Source organism: Narcine bancroftii, chromosome 12 (genome assembly GCF_036971445.1).
Source record: "Narcine bancroftii isolate sNarBan1 chromosome 12, sNarBan1.hap1, whole genome shotgun sequence".
NCBI lineage: Eukaryota > Metazoa > Chordata > Chondrichthyes > Torpediniformes > Narcinidae > Narcine > Narcine bancroftii.
Window position 1 is genome coordinate 16996412 of NC_091480.1, and position 24040 is coordinate 17020451.

At 35.9% G+C, this 24040-nt stretch overlaps 1 protein-coding gene across 12 annotated transcripts in view; it reads right to left on the reverse strand.

Annotated features, from left to right (window-relative positions):
• brd8a (bromodomain containing 8a) overlaps nt 1-24040 on the reverse strand; it is a 68920-nt gene that overhangs the window by 16941 nt on the left and 27939 nt on the right. For all 12 annotated transcript variants that reach the window (XR_011347150.1, XM_069905380.1, XM_069905381.1 and 9 more), the window contains 9 exons: nt 23836-23882; nt 22418-22629; nt 21512-21604; nt 19490-19558; nt 17559-17736; nt 16377-16481; nt 14090-14134; nt 7706-8005; nt 4755-4836 (listed from right to left, as the gene is read on the reverse strand). Coding sequence is in view for 11 of the 12 variants with exons in the window: in XM_069905380.1 (XP_069761481.1) it covers nt 4755-4836; nt 7706-8005; nt 14090-14134; nt 16377-16481; nt 17559-17736; nt 19490-19558; nt 21512-21604; nt 22418-22629; nt 23836-23882 (1131 nt within the window). In the remaining variant the exon portion in view is untranslated. The remainder of the gene's footprint in view (nt 1-4754; nt 4837-7705; nt 8006-14089; nt 14135-16376; nt 16482-17558; nt 17737-19489; nt 19559-21511; nt 21605-22417; nt 22630-23835; nt 23883-24040) is intronic.

A 24040-nucleotide genomic window follows, 5' to 3' on the forward strand; every position in this document is an offset into this window, starting at 1 on the left:
ATATAGCACGGTAAACAATCCTTTCGGCCCACGAGCCGGTGCTGCCCAATAGCACCCATTTAACTTACAACCCTTGGTATATTTTGAAGGGTGGAAGGAAACCAGAGCACCCAGAGGAAATCCATCCTGACGGGGAGAATGTACAAACTCCTTACTGACAGCACCGGATTTGAACCTGGATTGCTGGCACTATATCAGCATGGCCCTAACTATGCAGCTCATGAAGACACAGATGCTGGAAACGGGTGATCTTCCAGCAGGTTTTCATTTACGTGGACTTCAGTGAAATTCCTGACAAGGTCCTACAAGGGGTACTGGTGTAAAGGTTGGGATCCAGGACAAGTTGGCAAACTGGATATAAAATTAGTTAGGCAATAAAAGACAGAGGGTGATGATAGAGGGATATTTTTGAGATTGGATGCCTGTGACTCATGGTGTTGGTGTTGAGTCCCTAGTTCAAAGTAATATAAATGAATAACTTGCATGTGGGAGACAAGCTTGTGAATGACAGATTGGTGGAGTTGTTGATGTTATGGAACGTAGTCTTAGGCTGCAGAGATATCGATGTTTTGATGAAATGGACTGAAAAACAGCAGATGGGACTTAATCCAGACAAATGTGAGGAAAAGCATTTTACAAGTCCGACTGAAGCTAGAACATACCCCACCACGAATGGTAGGGTCTTAGGTTGTACGGGGAAAACAGTAACCTGAGTCTAAACATGGACAAGACAAAGGAGATTATTGAGGATTTCAGGAGGAAGAAGGTTGACCATTCTGCATTTCACATCCATGGTTCCATTGTGGAGAGCATAAAGTTCCTTGGCGTACATGTAAGGAATGATCTATCCTGGACTCAAAACAACTGCTCATTAGTCAGGAAGGGGCAGTAGTGCCTACATTTCCTAAGGAGGATGAGGAGTGAAGGCTATCTTGACAACTTTTTACATTGAGAGCGTCCTGTTTGGTGGTTTCATTGTGTGGTGTGCTAGCTGCAAAGCATCTTCAAAGAGGATCTATGTAGAAGTCGATACAAAGGATCATTAAAACAGCTGAGAAGATCACTGGTTTTCCTTTCTTCTATCATTGACTCCCACTGGGAGAGTTGTCTAAATAGGGCTCTAGAAGGCCACTCCCATCCAGCAAACAATGTATTCAACCAATCACCATCAAGGTTGTACAGGAGCATCAAAATCAGGACTGCCCAGCTGGGGAACAGCTTCTTCTCACAGGCTGTGAGACTGATGAACAGAATCCAGAAGCAGTGAAAAATATTTCCAAATATTTATTTTGTTTATTTATGTGTTGCATATTGTGTGTTTTGTGCATACACCACAGTCTGGAGATATCCTGTTGCGGGTTGTATCTGTCCAATAAGATGACAATAAACCTGATCTTGAGACATAGCTCAGAGTACAAGTCCATTGTCCCTTGAAAGTGGCATGCAGGTAGACAACTTAGAAAGACATATGGGATACTGGTCTTTAGTATTCAAATTGGATACAGAAATAGGGAGGTTATACTCCAACTTTATAGAACCATTACAAGATCTCAGCTGGAGTACTGTGTGCAGTTCTGGTCATCAAGGATGTGATAGTACCCTCGGACCCAAAGAAAGCCTAAGAACATTTGCAGAACAGGAGAGAGGAGGAGGAGTGACAAGAAGGAAGACTGGCAAGAAAATATACAAAAATATGTAAAAATATAAAGTAAAGATAATGTATATATAAAAGAGGAAGAAGGGGAAAGAGAGAGAGATTTGTTATATGTATAGGAAAATAGTGTTCTCTGGGGGGACTGGGGGTGGGAGAATAATGGTCACTGCGAAATCGGTTGACGCTTGCGAGTAAGTTCGCAAACCGAATGGAAAGGGAGTTGTGGTTGTCGTCAAGGGACAAGGGGCAATCCAAGGAGGAGAGGTTCATTTGGGGTTAAAGGGTTATTGCTTGTGGGGATTGTTGGGGTATTTCATGTCTTAAGTGCGTTGTCATATATTGAGATTAAAAAGGAAAACTTAAAAAACAGTAATTGAAAAAAGGGGATGGAGGTGGTGAAGAAGCGGAAAAGAAGTGAAAATAAAGATACAAGATGGCCACGTTGGACGATATGACTATAAACATTAACGGAATATATAACCAAGTTTAAGTGTATCCCATTGGGAAAAAAAAATCACATAATTTAAAAGACACAGTTACAATGTTTTAAAAAAACCTGGGAACCATATATGGAACATAACAGAAAGAGCAGGCCTTGGACCACCACCACCTAAAATGATAAGAAGTTAAACACGATCAGATTTAATGTGAATAAGTAGATGATACGTCTTTTTTGTTTGTATTCCTTTTGTATAAAGATATTGTTTTATTGTATTTTATATGTTCAATATTTACTGTTTTTGGAGGGGGGTGAGAAGGGGGAAGGGAGGAAAAAAGAGAAAATGTCACTGTGAATATTTAAAGAGATACATCTCTAAATATATTGGTTGATATGGTTCATTCTTCATCTTCTTTGGCTTGGCTTTGCGGACAAAGATTTATGGAGGGGTAATGTCCACGTCAACTGCAGGCTCATTTGTGGCTGACAAGTCTGATGCGGGACAGGCAGACACGGTTGCAGCAGTTTCAAGGGAAAATTGGTTGGTTGGGGTTGGATGTTGGGTTTTTCCTCCTTTGTCTTTTGTCAGTGACAAAATATGCGATAAATAAAAAACTACAAAAAAAGGATGTGATAGTACTAGAGATTCACTAAATCTGGGCCTGTTCTTCCTGATATTCAGAGAGGCAATGAGGGGAACCTTCTTCATGAAAAGGAATGCACTGCCTGAATGAGTGGTTGAACCTGGGCTCCTGATGATATTCAGGAAGTGGATAGGTGAGCAACCAAAGTCCTGGTCTGTCATACGCATGCTGTTAAGTGCTGAGTCCAGGACTTACTGACAGATTGTCAGTTTGTTCTGCCACTGGAGTTTATGTAGAATCTAGTGGTATGATTCAGTCTTGCTGGGATTCTCAAATCCTATTGAGAATGAGACGCTATGAATTTCAATGAGGATTATAAGGTGCAAATGTAGAGGAGAAGAGAAATAAAATTATATTTTCTTATCAAATAATAAAATAAGTAGTTTGTGTTTTTTGTATTTATATATCTAACGTAATGACTATTAAAATCAATGTCAAATTTTACATCCAGCAAGTTCAAGTCCTCCTCAGTTCAAAAGGTCCCGTCTCTGCTGAGGACTATTCCAATATGGTGGATGGGAGAGAAACAAGCCTTCCACACAAAGGAGCTAGGGGAGGGGGGGCAGGAGTGCAGGGGGAGCCATTGCTATCACGAGCACATTTTTCAAAAATGGCGCCTTCTACCCCACCTCCCCCCCGCCAGTACAACACTGCCACCACCCCCCTCTGCTTTGCCCCTGCATTCAGCCCTACTTTATTTGTACACAATGATTTTAAAATTTAATCATTTTAAAATCCAATAAACATCCACAAAAAAATGATCTTGGATACTTTTCTTTCTGGAGGATACAGGCACAATAAATAGTAATTATCTATTTTGAGCCACCATCTTATCAACCATTCAAATGTTACATCTAACATTTTGATGCTGAACTTCGTTCCAAATGTGACAACCCATCCCTTCCCTCCAAGGTAAGAGAAGTACTCCTACATTACAATTGTGCATTTCACGGTCAAGCACTATTATTTATCTTACTATCTGTGTTTGCAGGTTCTTTGTGGGGTCAAATTCTTGTCAATTTTTGATGTTAACCACAAAGTAGATGCTGGATTGAAATTTCTTAACTATATTTCAGAAATGTCTTAGATGTTAGCTCAGAGTTATGAAGTTTGCTCCACTATCTAAAGTTATCAAGGACAAGAAGAGAACCCATCCAATGCTTCTCTTAAATTGATTGATGAAATTAATTCAAGGAAGCACAAAGTGAATCAACTGCCATTCAAAGTCTCTCCTCACAGATTATATACAATTTATGACCATTTGTACATTCAATCTTGCTATCTGAGGCAGTAAAGGAAATGAAAGATGCTAAAGAATGTGTAAGAGTATTTTACAATTCTACCATTGAGTTATCGCTCCAATCTTTTATCACATTCTTAACTAAAAAGATCAATATATATTACAGTATTTATAATGGTGCCAATACTTGCTACCTCCTTTCTTGGATAGAATGATACATTGAGAAAATTCAATTTTCAATAAATACAGCAATTACATAATATGTACACTATTGTAAATTTCTACTTTAGAATTAAGCATCTCATGTAAAACAACATATTTTGTTTTAAATCAAGCTACTGCAAGATGGTCAGAAAAGATAAGTGGAGCACGCGTGCGTGCACACACACACACACACACACACACACACACACACACACACACACTTAGAATTAGGAGGGGGTTAAGTTAAATACCTTAAATAATAAGTTAAAAATTGAGTTTACTATTCTATGTTAAGAAAATAAAACTTATTTTGTTTAAGGAGCCATTGTCTTGGTGCATTTCTGTTGCTGCTGGATTTTGACCTTTGGGCTTGTAACAGAATAAAAGAAATGTTTGGTTGTCAGTGCCACTCCAAATAGGAGGTGAAGGAGAACCAATACTATACAGCTTTGTAAAATTCAAGAACAGAATAGGTTATGAAAGTTAGATAAAGAAGAAGAAATAGAACAGGATATAACTGATATAAATGTGACAATTGAAAGATTTTTTTGGAAACTTCTAGTGGGCACTCACCTATTTGTTCATTCCCTGTCATGTTGTGCTGTACTTCTTGAAGTGGATTGGTCTTTGTATAAAATGCATTGCCAGCCAAGCACTAGACAAATAGAAAGTCATGGGATTAACAATAGAAAAATATTTGCAATTTAGAAATTATTTTAATTAAATGAAAGTGAAATATTACTTCAAAATAAATATTAACTGTTCACTTTTGGTCAGACATTTTATGCATGCAGAAACATCTCAATTAAGATTCAAAACTAATATACTGAAAAATCCTCACCGACAGAATTTTTGTTTGCCTGATAAAGAGTTTTGAGGGACAAACTTTTCTTGAAAAGCATCAAAAACTGTAGATGCTAGAAATTTGAAGTAAAGAAGAAGCATGCCAATTTTCACCCTACTCTCTTTCACAGAGCCCATTTCTTCCTTTTTAAATAAATTCCATCTCAGCTTTAAAGGTGAGTTAGTCATCTAAATCCAAAAACCCATGGACTCCATCAACTATCTTAATAGCACCTTTCACTCTTCCATCTGAGTTTCTCCAGTTCTGTCTTATCTATTCCAATTATGCATTGGTACATCTACTGTTTTATTTTTCTTAAACAGTGATTTTCCATCCACAGGTAATGGACCTGAGTGTACTGCATCTCAGTTGTCATATCCACTCCACTTATTCTCTCCTCACATCCCCTTCTTCTCACATTTTGATCCACAAGCCTCTGTATTTAAAGGACTATTTTCAGTAACCTATGTCACCTTCAATGTGATGCCACCAGCAGAGAGAGCTTCTCCTCTTCATTGTTTGAACTCCCTAGTTCACACTTCCATTTCAACCTATACCCATTCTCCTTCTCATGATATCTTCCCATACAACACATGGAGAATCATCACCCATCCTTTCATCAAACACAACATGAGGGAACTACATTATTTTGTTTTTCTTCCTATCCAGCATATAGCAAAGAAACTGAAGATTGAGCAATTGTTTTATATTCTCTATTCAAACCTTCTAGTTGTGTGTACTTAATTTTTAATCTTCACCCCAAGGAAGCCTTTAATTGGCTCAAAGAATAACATCCCATCTTCTTACTAAAAATATCAGTCTTCACGATTCAGATCCCAAATTGAATTCATTTCATCCTTTTCATGTGTGCTGCTTGACATAAAACGATTCTGACCCTTCTGGTCCATGCTGCCTCTCAAGGGAGCAATCCAATTAAATTCACTCTCCTTATCTTGCTTTAACCCTGCAATGTATTATTTCTTTCAACTCCATCAATTCTTCTTTGATTCTTTCTGCGTTGATGTCAAGGGCAATTATTCTTTCACTTCTGGAATTCAATTCTTTTGTCCATATTGAGACTAATATTACAATGAGGTCTTGAGCCCCCAGCCCTGGTGAAACACAAACTAAGCATTGGTGAGCATATAACTGATGACTTAATAGCAGTGAATCTAATACCTTGCAGCATTTTGCAGATGTAAACTGATCAAGTAGCCATACTGGATATATGGAAAGGCACATCTTTTCACCTTTCACAATGATGAGTGGAGATCTGAGCTGCAACTGTGCTGAAGTGATTGGTTCCATGGTGGAAACCTTCAGTACTGAAGCATTTAGTAAAATAATCTTTGCTGTATCTTGCTATTTCTTGATATTATGTGATGTGAACTGAATCTGCTGCAAACTGGCTTCTGTGACGAGACACGTCACAGGCACATCTGCCTGAAAATGGGGTTGCAAATGCAACATAATTTTACAAAATGGAAATCTTAATTGAAAAAAAATCCTTTGAGTTGCTTTGAGATTGTAACCAGTAGGAGAGAGCTGAACTTATTAATGACATTGAGGCCCACCTCCCAAAAGACCAACCTCATCATCCCTTCCCAGGGTTTCCCAAAATCCCTACCATTTGTTCTCCTCCATGTTTATCTTTGCCTTATTGCTGCTTGTCTGCACTAAACAGTATTTTAGTCACCAAGTAACCTACCTACTCACCTGTATCTTTAGGAAGAGAGGGGAAATAGAGCACCCAGTGGAAACCTTCGTAATCATGGAGAGAATGTGGAAACTCCACACAGACAGGACACAAGATCTGGATCTGTCCTGTATTTGGACTTTCTGATATGGGGTCACATACGAGATTATTAAATAAATCTAGACTGCACAATATCAATAGTGGTAACATGCCTGGCAACGGGTGGAGTATTGGTAAACAGAAAACAGAGATTAAGAATGGGTCATTTTTGGTGGCTCTGAGGATCAGTATTGCAGCCCCAGCGATCCCCATGGGTGTGGGGATCAAATGTAATATAATCAAGATACATAGCTGCATGCAAATGTGTGTAACAAGAGATTTCATGAAGATAGATAGGTTAAGTGAATGGGTGAGGTCATGGAAGATGGTATATAATGTGGAAAGCATGTCAAATATTCTGATATGAAAAATTGTATTTTTTTAATGTAAAAAGGTTGAATGATTTTTAAGGTATACAAAAATATTAATTAGGAAGGAAAGTCTCTATAATCGAGGAAGAATTTATTTGTGATAGAGATTACAGTGAAGGTTCACCAAACTGATTCCTGGTCGGGTGGGTTTTATGAATAAGATTGTTCTTGTACAAATAGAGTTTGGAATTCTCTACCCAAGAGGGATATGAAGGCTCAGTGACTGAATATACTAAGATTTTTAAATATGGGATGTGGACTTAGTACAGAAAATGACACTGAGAATATAGATCTAGTTTATATAAAAGATCTGTGGTCCTCTGCAAGACCATCACTATTTGAAAAGATGAACTGGAAGTAAGCACAACAGAAGGCGCTGGAGAAAAGTGATACATCAAATGACCTAAAATTCAGTCCTCAGCATCTGTGGAGACAAGTACAGTTAATGTTTCAGACCAATTCCCTTTCAATATTATGTTGGGTGCTTTTTATATCTGGAGTATTAATATCTTACCTTTGCCAGATTTAAATAAAATTGATCTGAATCAATTTTTCTTCTATCGACTTGTTCTTGGGAATGCTCCGTCTTCTTGAAACGTTCTGACTCCTGTTTACCTAGAAGTTCCTGGCACACTTCCATTTTCTCACTTTGTTCTGACAGGTCATTATTCCCTTGGTCCTTGCCTATTGATCCATCCATTTCTTGCTTTTCCATTTTATTTTCAGACTTTACTCCCAGGATCTGATTGTAAATTCCTTTCTGCATTTCAATTTCTTGTTCCTCTTTAACAATATCAGCCTCCACCTCCACAGCCTATGAAAAAAAGTATGTTCTAAATAAACTTCTGAGCTCCACTAATTATTTTCTTGAATTCTTCAGAAGCAAATTATAACTGATTATAAAACAAAAAAAATCAAATTATTTTCTGCAGATAAACCATATTATCTCATTATGATAACTGAAGCAAGTTTTATAGATCTATTTGGTTAGGACAAGGCTTTGTGACCAAGGGTTTTTTTTGGCAGCCAAGTTGTGAAGCAACTTACTCAAAAACCAAGATCAAGCCAATGTCCAATCCAGACAACATTCTGGGAAAATTTATTGCTATTCTATTTTTCATCATTGATATTATTTCAATATCCCACTTAATAATTCTTTTGCATTTAAAATGAGATTAATTATTTCAAATAATTTTGCTTTTAACATTACAGTGAATACATTCCTTCATGGAATGAGTGTGATCCAACAATGTAGGACTCAAGTAACTAAAATGAGGTCCTGTTTTAATAATGAAGGACCCAAAGTATACAATTTCTCAAGACCTGAAGAGGGTACACAAACCAGATCAATCAGCAGAAAGAACATGTTCTCCAAAAAAAATCAATTTTTTCCATATACTGAAAAATAGTGAAAAAGCCTCCTAGACATTCAAGAACAGAGGATTTTTTTTTAAAAAAAGGGAGACACAGGTTGATACATTGCATTATTTCCACAAGTGGAAGTGGTCTCTCAAACTTGTGCAACTTTAAAAGACCTCTGAATAAAACCCCTCAGCCTTCCTATCTCAAAAGAGGTCCTGGTCATCACTTTTGGTTGTGAACACCCTCTCCTCTCTGATCATGTCCAATGCCCTCTTCACAGCCTATATGTTGTAAAATACGACAAATTAACTTATTTTATAATTGCACAGTATTTCCTTCTTTCACCTCATTTGGATTTCTTTGGGTAGGATATTGCAAATCAACATTCGAAAATTATAGAGAGTTTTATACAGTCTATAGATTCCATATTAATTATTTACCTAATCAATTATTTACTTCATAACCATCTGAGAATTATGGGGAAGAATATTCAGAGCAGTTCAAAATGTCCTTTATTTGTGCAAATTAAAGGAAACTGGTCATGAAATATAGATAATTTAAAAAGAATCTGAAGTATCAAGTATATTTTATACATACGCATTTAGGAGAGAGAACTCTAGTTATGTTGGAGTTTTTTTTCTTACTTTGAGATCAGTGCATAAACTAAATAATGAGACATTTACCCAGTTTTGGCATACAGTACAAGCATGAAAACCTTTAACCCAGCATGAAATAAGACAAAAGTGGAACATAGCTTCCTTAAAACTATCTCCAACAATATGTTTGAACCCAATTTCAGAAATGCATATTGCTGCACAATTTGATACAGCAACCAAGGCTTCTGACATTAACAATATTAAATGAAATGTAATAACTCTGTACTTTCACCTCAAGTTTAAGATGAATCATTAAAATTATGAGATACAAAGTTTAATCTGACATAATCCTAAACACACTGTATAATTCAGATAATATGCAAATTAAATTTCTAGCTGCAATGAAAGTCTGGTATGCACACAATTAAATTATTACTAATCCTGTATTTGTTCCTCTTGGAAAACCCTCACGAGAAATCTGCAACTTGATAGAAACATTACCTCTCATTTTTACTCACATATAATAGAAAGTACTTACCCAAAAAAGACGATCAAAGGTAATTTGGTAAACAAAACTTTTATTTCAAAAGCAACGATGGATATACAGTACTAGAAAACACCCCACTTTCTCCGTGAAAAGAAATACCTGTATATCTACTAAAGCTAAATTAACCATTAAGAGTTGTCCTAATGTCTGCAGTTATTCACATCTGTTTACATGTTTTCTTAAGCCATGAAGTCTTTCAGTTGTTTTAATAATTTTATTCAGCACATATATTGTTCTCGGACAAAAGCTGTACATTAGAAACAAAGCTGTACAATACAATCCATTCCATTAACACAGATGAAGATAGGAAGCTTCAATGATCTTTATATACAGTGCTGCACATTTCATATCATTTCAATAGGTCCTATTGGAGATAGTCACTTCTTCATTTTCATATCTGCTTCAATCGCACAGCGACGTCCTCTTGTACCACCATCCTAATGGAAAAAACAATTACTCTTTTTCACTGCCTATTGGAGAGTAATTCAATATTTACAGATATAGGTGTTTTCTTTGCTAAATTTCAGAATATCTCATTTTATGATGGAGATTACACATGCGCTAGAGGGGGAAAAAAAGAAAAGCACAAACTAGTTGGCAACAAATGCCTTGTATTATTTTCTTTTGGAATCCTAAGCAGTAGAAAATTAAAAAAGGAAAGCTTTATTCATAAATTAAACGAAAAATACAAACAGCTGAAAACTTCATCCATAATACAAGGGCAAGGACTTGAGATATTATATAAATACATGTAAAAAAAAAAATCTGAGAATCCAGACAGATGCCTTAACAGCTTCAAAGGAAAAATTAATCAAATAACTGCTTGAAAATTTGGTATCATGCAAAAGAATACATTTTTTAATGTACAAAATACTTCTGCTATTTCTCAGGGCCAGCGCTTCCTTCATTTGAACAAAAAATGTCAAACAACGAGTTCAACTCACCCGGTAGCAGCTATTAACTGCTTTGCGGAGATCGTGAACAGTATTTTGTCGTCAGATGACGCCACAGCGCTTGCTGTTGCTTGGCTGAAATACATGGGGAGACTAGAAATGTCAACATAGGACAGCTTTTAAAAATTAGTTTGTTAAATAAAAAAAGAACAGTTTAAACCAATGAAGTTTGTATGTTTTAACTTGACATGCAGTTGCTGAAATAAAAATTCAGAAGAAAAGAAACTCTCAGATTTCCATGTATTTCAGCCAGTATCGTGCAATCATCTGATGAGAAAAACCTGCTCCAAAGTTCTTAAATGCTGCAACACCCACTTTGAATGTTCTGCATAGATGAAATGATTTTAAAAAAAATTAGAGCTTGTAAATAAATGCTGGAGGAATGTCTGTCCATTTAATACAAAATAAGTTGAAAGGCAATTTTTATATAAAAACACTTAATATATGATAGTTAACATTTTGAAAGTGGAAGTATGTGGTTATACCTATTGCTTAAATCAGAAATTATCTTAATGTTAGTGATTAATTAGGTAACCCATTACACTATAACAAAATATTTTTGTGTACATCTCCAAAGATGGGTTGAAGGCATGGAATTGTAAAACAAGTTACAAATACATTTGGAAAATGCAGATAATTATGGAGAATGACCAGGAATACAATTCACTGTTGAAGCCAGTTCATGGCTTCTTCAAATATAAGAATAAAGGACAAGCGAATTCATACTTGGATTTTATGATAGCTGGAGCCTAATAGAGAAAGGAGTGACGAATTTGTATGTTGAATCAGTGACCCATGTTTGTGAATCAAATGTCTTCATTTAGCTCATCACATGGAAAATAATTTAAAGATATTACAATGAAAATTGTGAGCTCCTTAGAAGTGTGGCAATAAAATTAAATTGCAGCTTTGGAACATATTCACCAACATATTAATTTATTCCCATGGATTCTTGGGAGCTCAATTCACAAATTTTAAAATAATTTTCAAGTGATAGTAAGACTTTATTTCATTTTAACATCACAACATACATGGTCACACAATAGGTTTGATTTAAATCCTCATGTTGTAATGTAGAAAGTAACTTGAAAGCATACCCCTCAAAATAATATTTAAACTTCATGCAAACATTCACAATATCAACAAATCTCCAGCGTGACCTAACCTTTTTACATGGCTCCCTAACTAAGAATGGAATGGGGCAAACTTTAAGGACCACATTCTTACTAAAGAATATTGATTCACTTTAATTAGTTTTGTCTCCCACATCTCTAAATACAGGTTTCCCATTGTTTAACAACCTCCAAAAATCCATTTCTACAATATTAACTCTAGATGAAAATAAATGCTTTCTGGTATCTCCTCAAAGAATCTTATTCATGTACAAGTAGCAATGATCTTTTCTGGACCAATGGTCACCAATTTAAGAGTTGAGAAGATTTTCCTTAATTTCAAATTGTGAATCTTTGGTGGCACTTTTGGTTCATAAGGAAGTCAGGGGTAATGGGAACAAGCAAGAAAGTGGAGCTGAGGCCCAGATCAGGGAAAACATGATTTTAGTGATGTTCTGATACAGGCTGAAAGGATCACATGCCCTATTTCAATTCAGGTTTCTTGCACTCATAACCCCAATCCTAACCAAAGGCATTGATGCTAATTATTTCTGGATTCTGGCTGCCCCTGAACAAAATGATTAAATGCAGAGTAGTGAATGCTTCGATTGCCTTTTTTTCTCACTGGGAAAAACTGAATATACATGGATGGTGCATCCTTACAACCTAGATAGAGCCCTTCTGAAAACTTAATGAAGGTTATTTTCAAACTACCAGATTATAAGAATTAAAATAAGCTTCAAAGTAAAAAAAAAATGAATTGCTGGAATAGTTCAGTAGATCAGGGAGATCTGTGGAGGAAAATGGAGAGACCTTGTCCCAGTAACATATTATTAAAGACATGGAGGAACAGAGACACAGTCGGAAATTATGACTGTTTTTTTTTGCTGGTTCAGATTTCAGCCATATAACAATCAAAGCTTTTAACTAATGGCAGAAAGCAAGATGAGAAGGAATAAGAGGGATGTAGTGATTAGTAAAACGCAATTACAGTGCCAACAACCTAGGTTTGAACCTGCTACTGCTGTAAGAGTTTGTACATTCACCCTGTGACCATGTTGGTTTCTTCCGAGGCCTCTGGTTTCCTCTTACATTCCAAATCCATACAAGGTAAGTGGGTTAATTAATCACAGAGGTGTATTTGGGCGCATGGGATGGACAGGCCTGTTAATGTTTTATATCCCTAAATTTAAAAATAATAAATTAAAATGCATTTTCATTTTGACTGGCAGAGTATTAGTCTCTAAATATTTGTAAACTCCAGTGATGACCATGTCCCTTCAGTAACATATTTAGTTATCTCTTATTCATTAAAATCTATTTTCATGAACTTATCAGCTAGTATGTTTTTTTTTGAGAAAGATAGAAAGGTACAATAATCATAAAAACCAGGATCTGTTCAATAAAATGCTGCCTCATTTGTTGGAAATTCTGTGCAAGATTATAACATTTGAGACAACTTTCCAAAAGAGTTATATTTTTAAATATGACACTCTCTGAAACATGATACAAAAGGAAAGGTGCTGGAGTGATATTCCATCCATAACCCTCCACAAATATTTGATTGAGCATGCTGTAGGTTGTGGGGTAACACAGCAGGTTGTGGGGTAAAACACTGACAGGAGTTAATCATGTGTTGTCAGCTCACTCATTTGGAAATTGGTATCTGGAGGAAGCCTGTTGAAAATTAACCTAACAGTATTCTACAATCATGAAGCATCACTTACCTGTCTTGGTGTAGACCCTATTACAGTGGAAGCAGACTGCATACAACTGCTCCTAACCATTGGATCATTAGGCATTGAGATGAAGGGCAATTCTCGCAATAAAAAAATGCAATGCCCCAAACCTTCCTTTATGAGATCTAGAAAGTTTTTTTTCCATTTGGCTTCCATGCCTTTGGCTTCTTGGCAATTCTGGCAAACAGGATTACAAGCACCTATTCCCCAATTTTTCTGTACATTAAAAAAAAGTTGAATTGATGAAATTTCTCTTTGTGGTTTGTTTCCACGTTTAATTTGGAAAGACTTCCTCTAAGCAACACCTAACTGATCATCAGCTCATTGGTCCAACCAGCTATGAAATGGTACTGACTTCACAGCAGTCAATGGAGCTATGGATAGTGATGAAGTATCAAATATTATTGAACCTAATAAAATAAATTGGAACAATTTCATCAAAACAAACTGTCACAGAAAAAACAGTCGAGACTTAAACCAGCTATATTTAACGCTAACTGGTCTTATTAATACATTGGACAAAGCATTCACTCTCAGATTCTGACACTTCCTAAAAATGAGTTAACTGTACGCTGCATTGAATACTTACAAAGAGAGAGAGAAGGAAGGCAGGAGAGCCCATTGGGACACTGTCCTGTTAAAGGACAAACAAGAAAATAAATCAGATTCAAGATGAGTAAATGCAAAAGCAGACCTTTTGGTGCCATCAATCCGAATTTCTATTCAATACGATTTTAATGGTCAGTTTCCCATTTATTTGAATGGTTTATCACTAGCTTAGAGCATGAATTGAAAAATTTTGGCCAATATTACAAAAGGAATAGGGCATTCTGGGCCTCTATAAATTGTCTCGTGGGAGCTAATCTGCTAATTTCATGCATAACCATAAACAATATTTTGTCTGTTTATACCTGTGGCTTGTGTTCATATTATGAATGGTTTAGGACTAAGGTATGTTATAAACTGAAAATACAAGATAGTTCCTCATACAAATGGAAAATAAAAATTAGAAATATAATTCCTCTAGTACTTCCACAGCAGCCCTCAAGTATGTTTGGCTTTCACTACAATTAACGTGGAAGTAGATAGTATAATGTAAACATTAATTTTGATTGTAATGTTATTTTATACATATTAAATAAAATTGTTATTTTTAAGTAATTTACAATCATATTAGAATGTTATGAACAGCACATGCAATCTTGACAAAATGTTTAGAGCATCATTGATATCAATTGCTCTGGGAGTCATCTCACCGCTGTTAGGTCTGCTTTGTTCATGAATGAGTGAGACAAACACCAGACTGAGTCGAAATCAGGGTTCTTTGTTCTTTATTACCGGATTGTAACACTTGCAACTAAACATGTTAGTCGGAGAATGCATTCTGCCGTTATCAGCAAAATGGTGATTTTTTATACCCTTGGATACATGCTTAGAACATCATCATATCATTACTTGTCCAATGACTAAAACTGTTGCTATCCTTTCCCTGCTAGCTTCCTGCCTCTCAATCCATCAATGTCTTTCTTATCTTGTAAGTACAAGGATGCATTCACATCTTGTTACAGCCCTGTACAGGGTAACTCCTTACACATTCCCATCTCATGATGTTTTACCTAACAGGAGTACAAGGACACCTCCCCTTCTTGTTACAGCCCTGTACAGGGTAACTCCTTACACATTCCCATCTCATGATGTTTTACCTTACACTGCCTAATAAAAACCGATATGAATACTTCAAGTGGTACCAGATAGAATTAGAATTATTCATTTGAAGACTGCTGATCATTATTGAATTGTCACCAAATACACTCCTGCAATACTTGTCACCTTGATTATAATTCCTGAAAATACTCCCAAAATTTACCTCAGAAGTGTGAGGTCAATTTAATATTTTGGCAAATTCAATTTCTGAAATTACTCTTAAACAATTAAAAACTCAAAAGCCAGCTGATTAAAAACCAAATGCATTTGTTCCCAAAGAAGAGTTAGCATTTTTAAAACCACATCTTCAGGGTAAAGTAAATAAAATGCAAGATAGAAACAAGTGAAAAAGGAGCAAAAATGAAAAATAGGAGGAAAAGTTACAAGAGGGCAAACAAAATTAAAACCCGTCAAAGTTATTTTAAATATTTAACTTAGCAAAACATCATTATGGATTAAAAAAAACTGTTCTTAATAGCATTGAATTTTCATTGGCAATGTTAGTTTTGTACGGTGCTCGACTTCATGAGCTGAAGACAATTAACCTTGGGAGACAGGGATTTCTTAATGTTGCCAAATTTCAGGTTAAAATGCAAACTTACACTGAATTACAAGTTATATTTGTTCTATTTATCCACTGTTTATTGAACAGCTTAGCACATTACCCAATATTTAAAGAATTATTTAATTTGTTCATCATGACCAATATCAGCGATCTTGCTTTAAGTTATAGGGGGTGGGGAGGGGGGGTGGAAATTGAAATTGTCACTGTGTATATTTTAATGCTGAATACTTGTACATATTATTAACATAGTTGACGGTGAAGTATTAAATAAAAAATTATAAAGTAAAAAAGAGATCCACAGCCATTTTATTGCTATTGTTCAGTAGCATTGAAAATCAGGATTTGAGAATGTGGAATATTCAAGTGTTCTATGATTTCATATTTCTAGACATCCTTTCATGGCCTCTGTTAAGGTGTCAGAATATTTTTTAAGCTCCACTGAAACACAATATATGGGAACAAGTCATTACAAGATGTCATTTGACTGAGAATGCAATGTCTGGTATTTAATAGTTTAAAAAAAGTAACAGCACATACTTCATAGTTCAACACAAAGAAAAACAGTAGTAATGATGGTTCAAGCTCTCCATCAAGGTTTCTAACTGACCTTCTCTGCAGCATCCTGCTTCCGTGTTGAATCACGCCCACGCAGGCTCTTAGCACTGATTCCAGATTCCGAGGTTTGCATTATTAATTGAGTGGCTAAGAATTGCTGAAGAAAAAGAATCAGATCAAGATGAAGTTGTTCTAAAGCTAAAGAAGAACAATATTACCCCTGGTTTATTCAGTTTATAACCATATAACCCACATCCAACCTTCTCTTAAATTTGTGAATAAGATTCCCAGAATTGGCCTTGTGGAGTCTTTCATGCATGGGTCTGTATCATTGTAGCTATTAAAGTTGGAAAAGAAGAACATAAAATATGTATTATGTTTCTTGTCATTTCAGACAATTTTCCCAAATTTCATGTGATTAAGGGAATCGGCCCTCTTCCTATATTCAAAAACAAACATTTACGAGATTATTTACGAGAAGAATCTTTTTTAAACTTGGCTATTTGTTTGAGAGAAGGTGGTAGAGGATTTTGATGGATGGTTATGAAAGATATGTATAACACATTTCGTAAAATCAGCAAGGTCAAATATTATGAGGTGAAAAATATTGAAGTAGACTAAATTGTTATAGGGACAATGAAGGGATCTTGGAGTGACTTCTGACTCATTACATTCACTGCACTGAAGCAAAGCAGCAAATGCAACATTGACTTGTATACCTATGTATTTCCCAAAGAAATTACTTACAAGGTATAAAGGTGGCTATTTTACGGATTCCATGACCTGCACTCATTTTAGCAAAAACTGCTAGACTTATAAGGTAATCATTCAATAATCAAGGAATTAAAATGTTCAAGTTGATCAAAATATATATTTGTAGCTTGCTTAATAAACTATATATATAAAAAAATAAATTATATAGTACTATATATAATCAATACATAAACTATGAAAATGCACATGCATAAACTGACCATTGTATTAGTATCTCTTACTCATTTTTTGTTTATAAATTATTCTGTATTTCCAGTTGGCAACTTCTGCTTATTGGCTATTGTGCTAGCCTTAACTGGCGTAGCGTGATCACAGGGCAACAACGGTCGTGCAGATTATAAGCAGGGTCAACAAAATGCTCCTCAGGCCACATTGTTTGAGATAAAAATTGCTCCATACTAACTTGTATATTTTGATCATTTACATCTATTCAAAATATTAAAAACTATAAGCACTTTACCTGAATTTGTTCGAGGACATCTCGCTGCATTTCCAATGCCATGTGATATACGTCATGATCAGAGCTATTATACATCACTGCATTTTGGAACATCAACATTATATCCCGCTGAAACTCTGCTGTTGTGCGAATTAAACCAGTCTCTATATTTTTCTTTATTGTAGACAAATCCATTGGTCTGAAGTAAAAACATGAAATACAATAGTAAGAGCAAATAATTTCTCTCTCATTGCCACTTAACTAAGTAATAACTTTCTTGCAATATAGCAATTAATTTTCTGGCTGGCTGCTATGGAGATTACTTTCTATGGCTCTGAGAAACGTCCATTTTAAATTGCATCTTCACATTACAAATCCACAGCTCTGGTATATTAATAGATTAGCACCCCAAATTCAGTTCATCCCAGATGACCATTGTCAAGCCAACGCTAAATCACTTGATTCACTGGAATCCCACCTTGGTTGGATCCCTTTACTATTCATGGGCACATTGTTATGAAGCTAAAATGGAAGCTCAAGAATATTTCAAATTCTCAAGACCATTTATTTACCTGTTCCACATTTCCATTTCTAGAAAGATGAGCACTGCTCATTAATTCATATAATGTACACATTAAAAATACTTATTTAGAAGTATTTCAAGAGATTAAACACACAAAACCGACCACTGGCTCAAATTGATCTTCTCATACACAGATAGCTCTGTAAATAAATGACATTCTAGACCACATCATATCAGTTCAGAATTTTAATTACTGATCAATTAACACAGGATTAAAAAACAAACCCATTTAATTACTTTTCAATTGTTTTGTTAATACTTTAAGATGGGGGAAGCAAATACTGGCAATAGTATACATATCACATTTTGTGTTAAATACTAAAGTACCCATTAATTTTTGAGAAGTACATGAAACATTATTAATTTGATGCAGTGAAAACCTTTGAATGGAAGATTGGGTCATGTATAATTGGGAAGAGGTTAGAATGTTAATTTTATTCAGGACTAGACTGAAGAAGATAGGGTCTACCTTTATTCAAACAAGCTAAACTCAAAAGGATAGCATAATCTCCTACATTGGGTATCTTCCAACCGGAACTCATAACTGATGACAACTTTACATCAAAAAAAGATTTAAAACTGCTCTTGTCTCAATAAAAGCTGACCATTTTTTCATATTTTCAGACCCCTGGACTCAAAATGAAAAAAGTCAGTGAAATTTCTATTTGTATGTGGCAATCATTATTCCTTTTGTGGTAATTTTACAATTCTGAACAAAGTTTTATCATTTGATGCAACATTAGCATTGTCTGATCTTGTGTTTGAAACCAGATTAGTTTCTGTAGAGTTGCCTGAGCATATCCCTTGCTCACTCATTTAAAACTCTGGGCTTTCATTCTGCATTTCCTCGTGCAAAGGAGCAGAGAGTGTGAAGTTCACAAGGCCGAGAAATGAACATGCATCTCAAAGCTAAATGAAAAAAAATTGATTACAACACAAATAATTTTCTACAAAATAAGTTCACATTAGAGCAATTTTAGAGACATTCTTCAACCACAATCTACATTTTATTGTTAAGTGCCACGCAAATTTCATCTGCAGGTTTATACTTATCTGCATTTTATTAATGATATTTTTGAGGATCTACTTAAATTAATGATTATCACCATGGAAGGTTCTATTATTAATAAACATACAAATTCAGGAGAATTCAAGTGCTTTCATATTTCAGTTAACTTAATGCAGCAAAACATTTAGAATCACAATTATTCCTGCAGCATTATTAACACAAATTCCACACTCAAATTATTACATTTGGCCAGGACCATCTAAAGTTATTTCTATTTTAAGGGGAGCCCTAATGGCAAGATTCCCTTTACAAAGACCGCAGAACTATTATGAATTTGCTTTGCTTGTTGTTTCAGCTGACCTGTGCACAATGCTATGATATCCTGGGGCAATATCATCCGTTACTGGCTGAAGGAATACATTAGCATATCTGAAAAAAATAAAAATATATATTTGAAACAATAATGTTGCATAGTACAGGAACAGCTCCACCCAAGTCAGCAAGTTGTGAACACAGTTCAGACCATCTAACAAAGCATACCCACCTCAACAGCTCCATCCACATCTAATAAACAGCCAAAATATTAAAAGATTCATCCAACCTCTTCATCCTCCTCCTGTTGGGAGCGCACTTCAGAGTGTGAGATCACACACCACCAAATTCAAGGACAATTTCTTTCCTGCCATTATAAGACTCCTTAATGAACCTCACATGTGAAATAATTTTGCATTTGCTCTGTTCAAACTGATCTCTCTCTGTAATGCTGCACCCTGTACTGTTTTTACTGCTTTACTATGTACAGGTTGTACCTCTTTAATCCGGCGACATTGGGACCTGGCCATTGCAGGACTACAGAAAATGCCAGAAAACAGAAATTGACCCCTAAGGGAACCTCCTATGTATCATGATGACATCCTGAAGGGCTAAATTTTAGCTGAATATAAGAAATTAACAGGATTGTATCACCAAATCACTTGGCTACAGTGTAAACAGATTTTTGCGCATTAGCGCAGCTAATGGCACTGGCCGGGTGGCAGATCCACAAACTAATGGCAGCAGATTCAAAACGTGCCGGACCACGGGAGTTGCTGGATTACAGAGCACCGGATTAGAGAGGTACAATTTGTATGAGCTAGCTAGCTGAACTGCTTGCAAAAAAAGTTCAGCTAGCCAACACACTTTTCATGCAGTTCCCAAACTTGAACGCTCCTCCTAACATTCTCACTGTATCTCAGTACGTGACAATAAACAAAGTTCAACATCGACATTTGAGTGATGGCAGAGCCCACAGTGGTGGTGGCTCAAAGATTTGTCAACATTTTAATCAAGAAGTTGCAAGTTGACCTGTCTCCTGAGGATTCATGACTACAGAAGCCAATCTTCAGCCAATGAAGTTCACTATACACGTTATCAATTCATGGCTGAGTGGACTTGATACAGGAAGGTCAATGGGCTCTGACAACACTCCAGGTGTAATGCTTGCCAAGCTGTTCTGGTAGACAACAACATTGCTATTTACTCAATAATATTTCAAGATTAGAAAAAAACAAGACAAATCTTTTATCAGAATCAGTTTAGGAACAGCACCTTACATTCCACCTAGGTAGTTTATAACCCAATGGTATGTTTATTGAATGTTCCTATTTTAGGTAACCTGACCTCCTGTGTTCATTTTTCTCTCCTTCTAATCCCTTCCCATAATGCCACCTCCAGCTTTCCCTCATCTATTTTCATTCTCCTTCCTTCTTGGATCCATTTATCTATAACCCACACATTTCACTCATCAGATCCCTCCCTTTCATCTCTCTCTGACTGGCTCCCATTTATCAAATTCCAGCACTGGTAGCGTCTGTATTCCCACTCATTCCCCTTAAGCAGCTTTCACCCACCCAACCCAGTCCATTTGCCCTTCGCTTCCACCTCTCACCCATCTGCCTCTGTACCCAACTCCACCCCTCCTCTCCTGAACCTGGCTGCATCCTTCATCCCTGCTCTTTCACCTACCACCTACTGGCCTGTATCTCCTTTTAAAGCAATCATTCCTTTTCACTATCAGCACTGATGAAGTTTTGACCCAGATCATCAACAATTCCCTTTCCTCCCTTGGATGCCTCTCATTCAGCTACGTTTCTCTGGCACTTTTATTTTTGCTCTGGGTATCCTCAGGAGTCAAAGCCGTAAGCCGCTTTTTTCCAATGTAGTCAGAGAATCATTCATTAACACCTTGGTGTGCTGCCTTTTTCATCCCCAATATTTAATAATGAGAATAAATGACCAATTTAATGCAAAAACACCACACATACTGTTATTAGCCTTCTTTGCCAGCAGATTTCAATTATTCCCATCTTCAAATAAGAGATATCATTGCACAATGGCACTAACCTGTGATTAGCAGCTGCTCTCCAAACTAGCATAATTGCCTTTTTCCAAATCTTTTGAGCTTGAATGGCTTCCTGGTCTTCACTACAAACTGAACTGGGGATGGTAAGAAAGGTAAACAAAATTAGACATCTAAATTAGTGAGTAGTAATGCAAATAACACACACATTGATATAGCAGCCTAAGAGATAGAAGATTTCCAGGAACAGTGGAGAACTACAGAGTGAATGAGAAGCCCATAGTTAAACAGGTACTGGCTAATTTATTTCCTTTGAGAACATGATTTGTAAAAATGCATCTGGTTAAGTACCAACACAATTGTTTGTATTTAATTGCTTAAAACAATGCGAACCAATTCATAACTCTGCATCACTGATTCTCAGACTACAGCTATATAATGCTCTTGCTCTTGAGTTTTCAGCTCTTAAAGAACTCTGATTTCAGCAATAAAATGTACTTTTTTCCAAAAAAAAACTGGAACATTATACACTGCTCTCACTGGCCACTCATTCAAAATAAATTAAAATTTTTCGAGCCATCATGGACGTCAATGACTACAGCTTTTCACAATAAAATAAACATGGCAAAAGCATAAGAAAATAAAAGTAAGATGATGAATCTAATGTTTATAGAAGAGTGGGAACAAGATTTCTTCATGGTATCCAGATGGGAACATAAATGCATCCATTTAATATACTGCCCAAATTATAAAATCAGAGATTAAAAGCATCTAGTGAACTCAACTTACTCTTGTGCCAATGAGTCCCTATTGCCATCTCAAGAATAGAACTACTTATAATGATGTCCAAAGTTAGACTATGCAAGGCTCAACCAAATATTAGTGCAATTATGTTAAGCTGCATAAATACCTCTCCTAGCAAAAGTTGGCAAAAAAACCTGTAAACTTACAACTGAGAGGAAGCAGGGCTGCTGGGTATTGAATCAGCAAGGACTGATGATTGCAAATGAGCATTGTGAACGCTGAATCCATCATCACTCTCACTGACAGGTGGTTCATTATCAGTTTCGGACATATACACCTCATTTGGTTCCTCTTCCCTGGTCTCATCCACACTGGCAGCTTCACTAGCTCCATCTTCATCTTTCGGAATAAGCATTTCCTGCAGTTATAAAACATAAGAACACATTAGTTTCAGTGGAATGATGAATGCCAACACAATACTCAATATTATCACAACATTTTATTAATTTATCCATTGCCTTCCTGTTCTTTTACCATCTCTTTCCATATTTTGATTGTTCTAAAACATATAGATTATTAAAATGGGAAAAGGTCCAATAATAATCCACAATATAATAGAGTAAAAAGGATTTTCAGTTACACCTGAAAAAGACTAATATCTGCACAAAAATAATCTGTTGCAGGAACTCAGCAGGTCGTATTGTTGGTCTCCAAATCCATTTTAAGATATGTGAAAGAACAACTGCCAGTGGTGGACCAAATAAAGTCAGAGGTGAGCATGTAAGAAACACAGCTTATACAAAGTTAACATTTGAATGTGTTTTACATCTCAAATTCTAAGAGATTACACAGTTATCACATGTAGTAAAGAGCTTTGAGACTATCGAGAGATGTAAAATCAAAGACAGTAACGTTAATGAAAAGACAATACTTAACCAAAATATGGGACAACACTTAGCCAAAGGATATATGAAGTAAAATAAATCTATCAGTCAGAGCATTTTAGGACAAAGGCAGCAGAATTTCAGACAATTTCAAGTTGAGTGAATTAAAGAGGTTGGATTGTTTTCTCTGTCATGTTGCAAGCATGGATATGGTAAACAGAGTATTTCCCCAGGTAAGAAATATCAAATACCAAAGGATATAATTTTAAAGTGAGGGAGGGGGTAAGTTTAAAGGAGACGAGCAAGGCATTTTTAAAAATTTTACGCAGGGAGTGTATATATATAAAAAAAAACTTGCCTGACCCTGAATGCACAGCTTGGGGAGGTGGTGGAAACAGATACAATAGCAATGTTTCAGAGGCATTTACACAGACACATGAACAGGTAGGAAATAGAGGGATACAGACACTGTGCAGGCAGATGGGATTAATTAGATTGATTGAAGGGTTTGTTTCTGTGCAGTGCTGTTCATGTTCTACAATATTCATTTGAAAGTTGGTTGTATATTATGCCAGCTGAAAACAAAAGAGCTTAATAATGAAGGAAATAGCATTAAGGTTCAGCAATTCTATAAAGATAATTTAATGAAGACATTCTCTCGCCGACAATTTGTATAACCTAGCTGAACTGACAACAAGAATCGATTCATTCAATCCACAATCACGTCAAGTGCGCAGTACCTTGATTTGGCCCTTTAAAACTAATCCAGTCTCTTCCTTTGTGGCTTCTGAAGTTGAAAGCAAAATGAGAGCTTTACATTAATGTTAATATTATTACTGAACCATTATTAATAACATAACATAAAATCAGGATTAGCTGAAAAAGTTATTACCATCTATCTCTGCACCACTTGAAAATTCATGTTCAAAACATCACAAATTTACA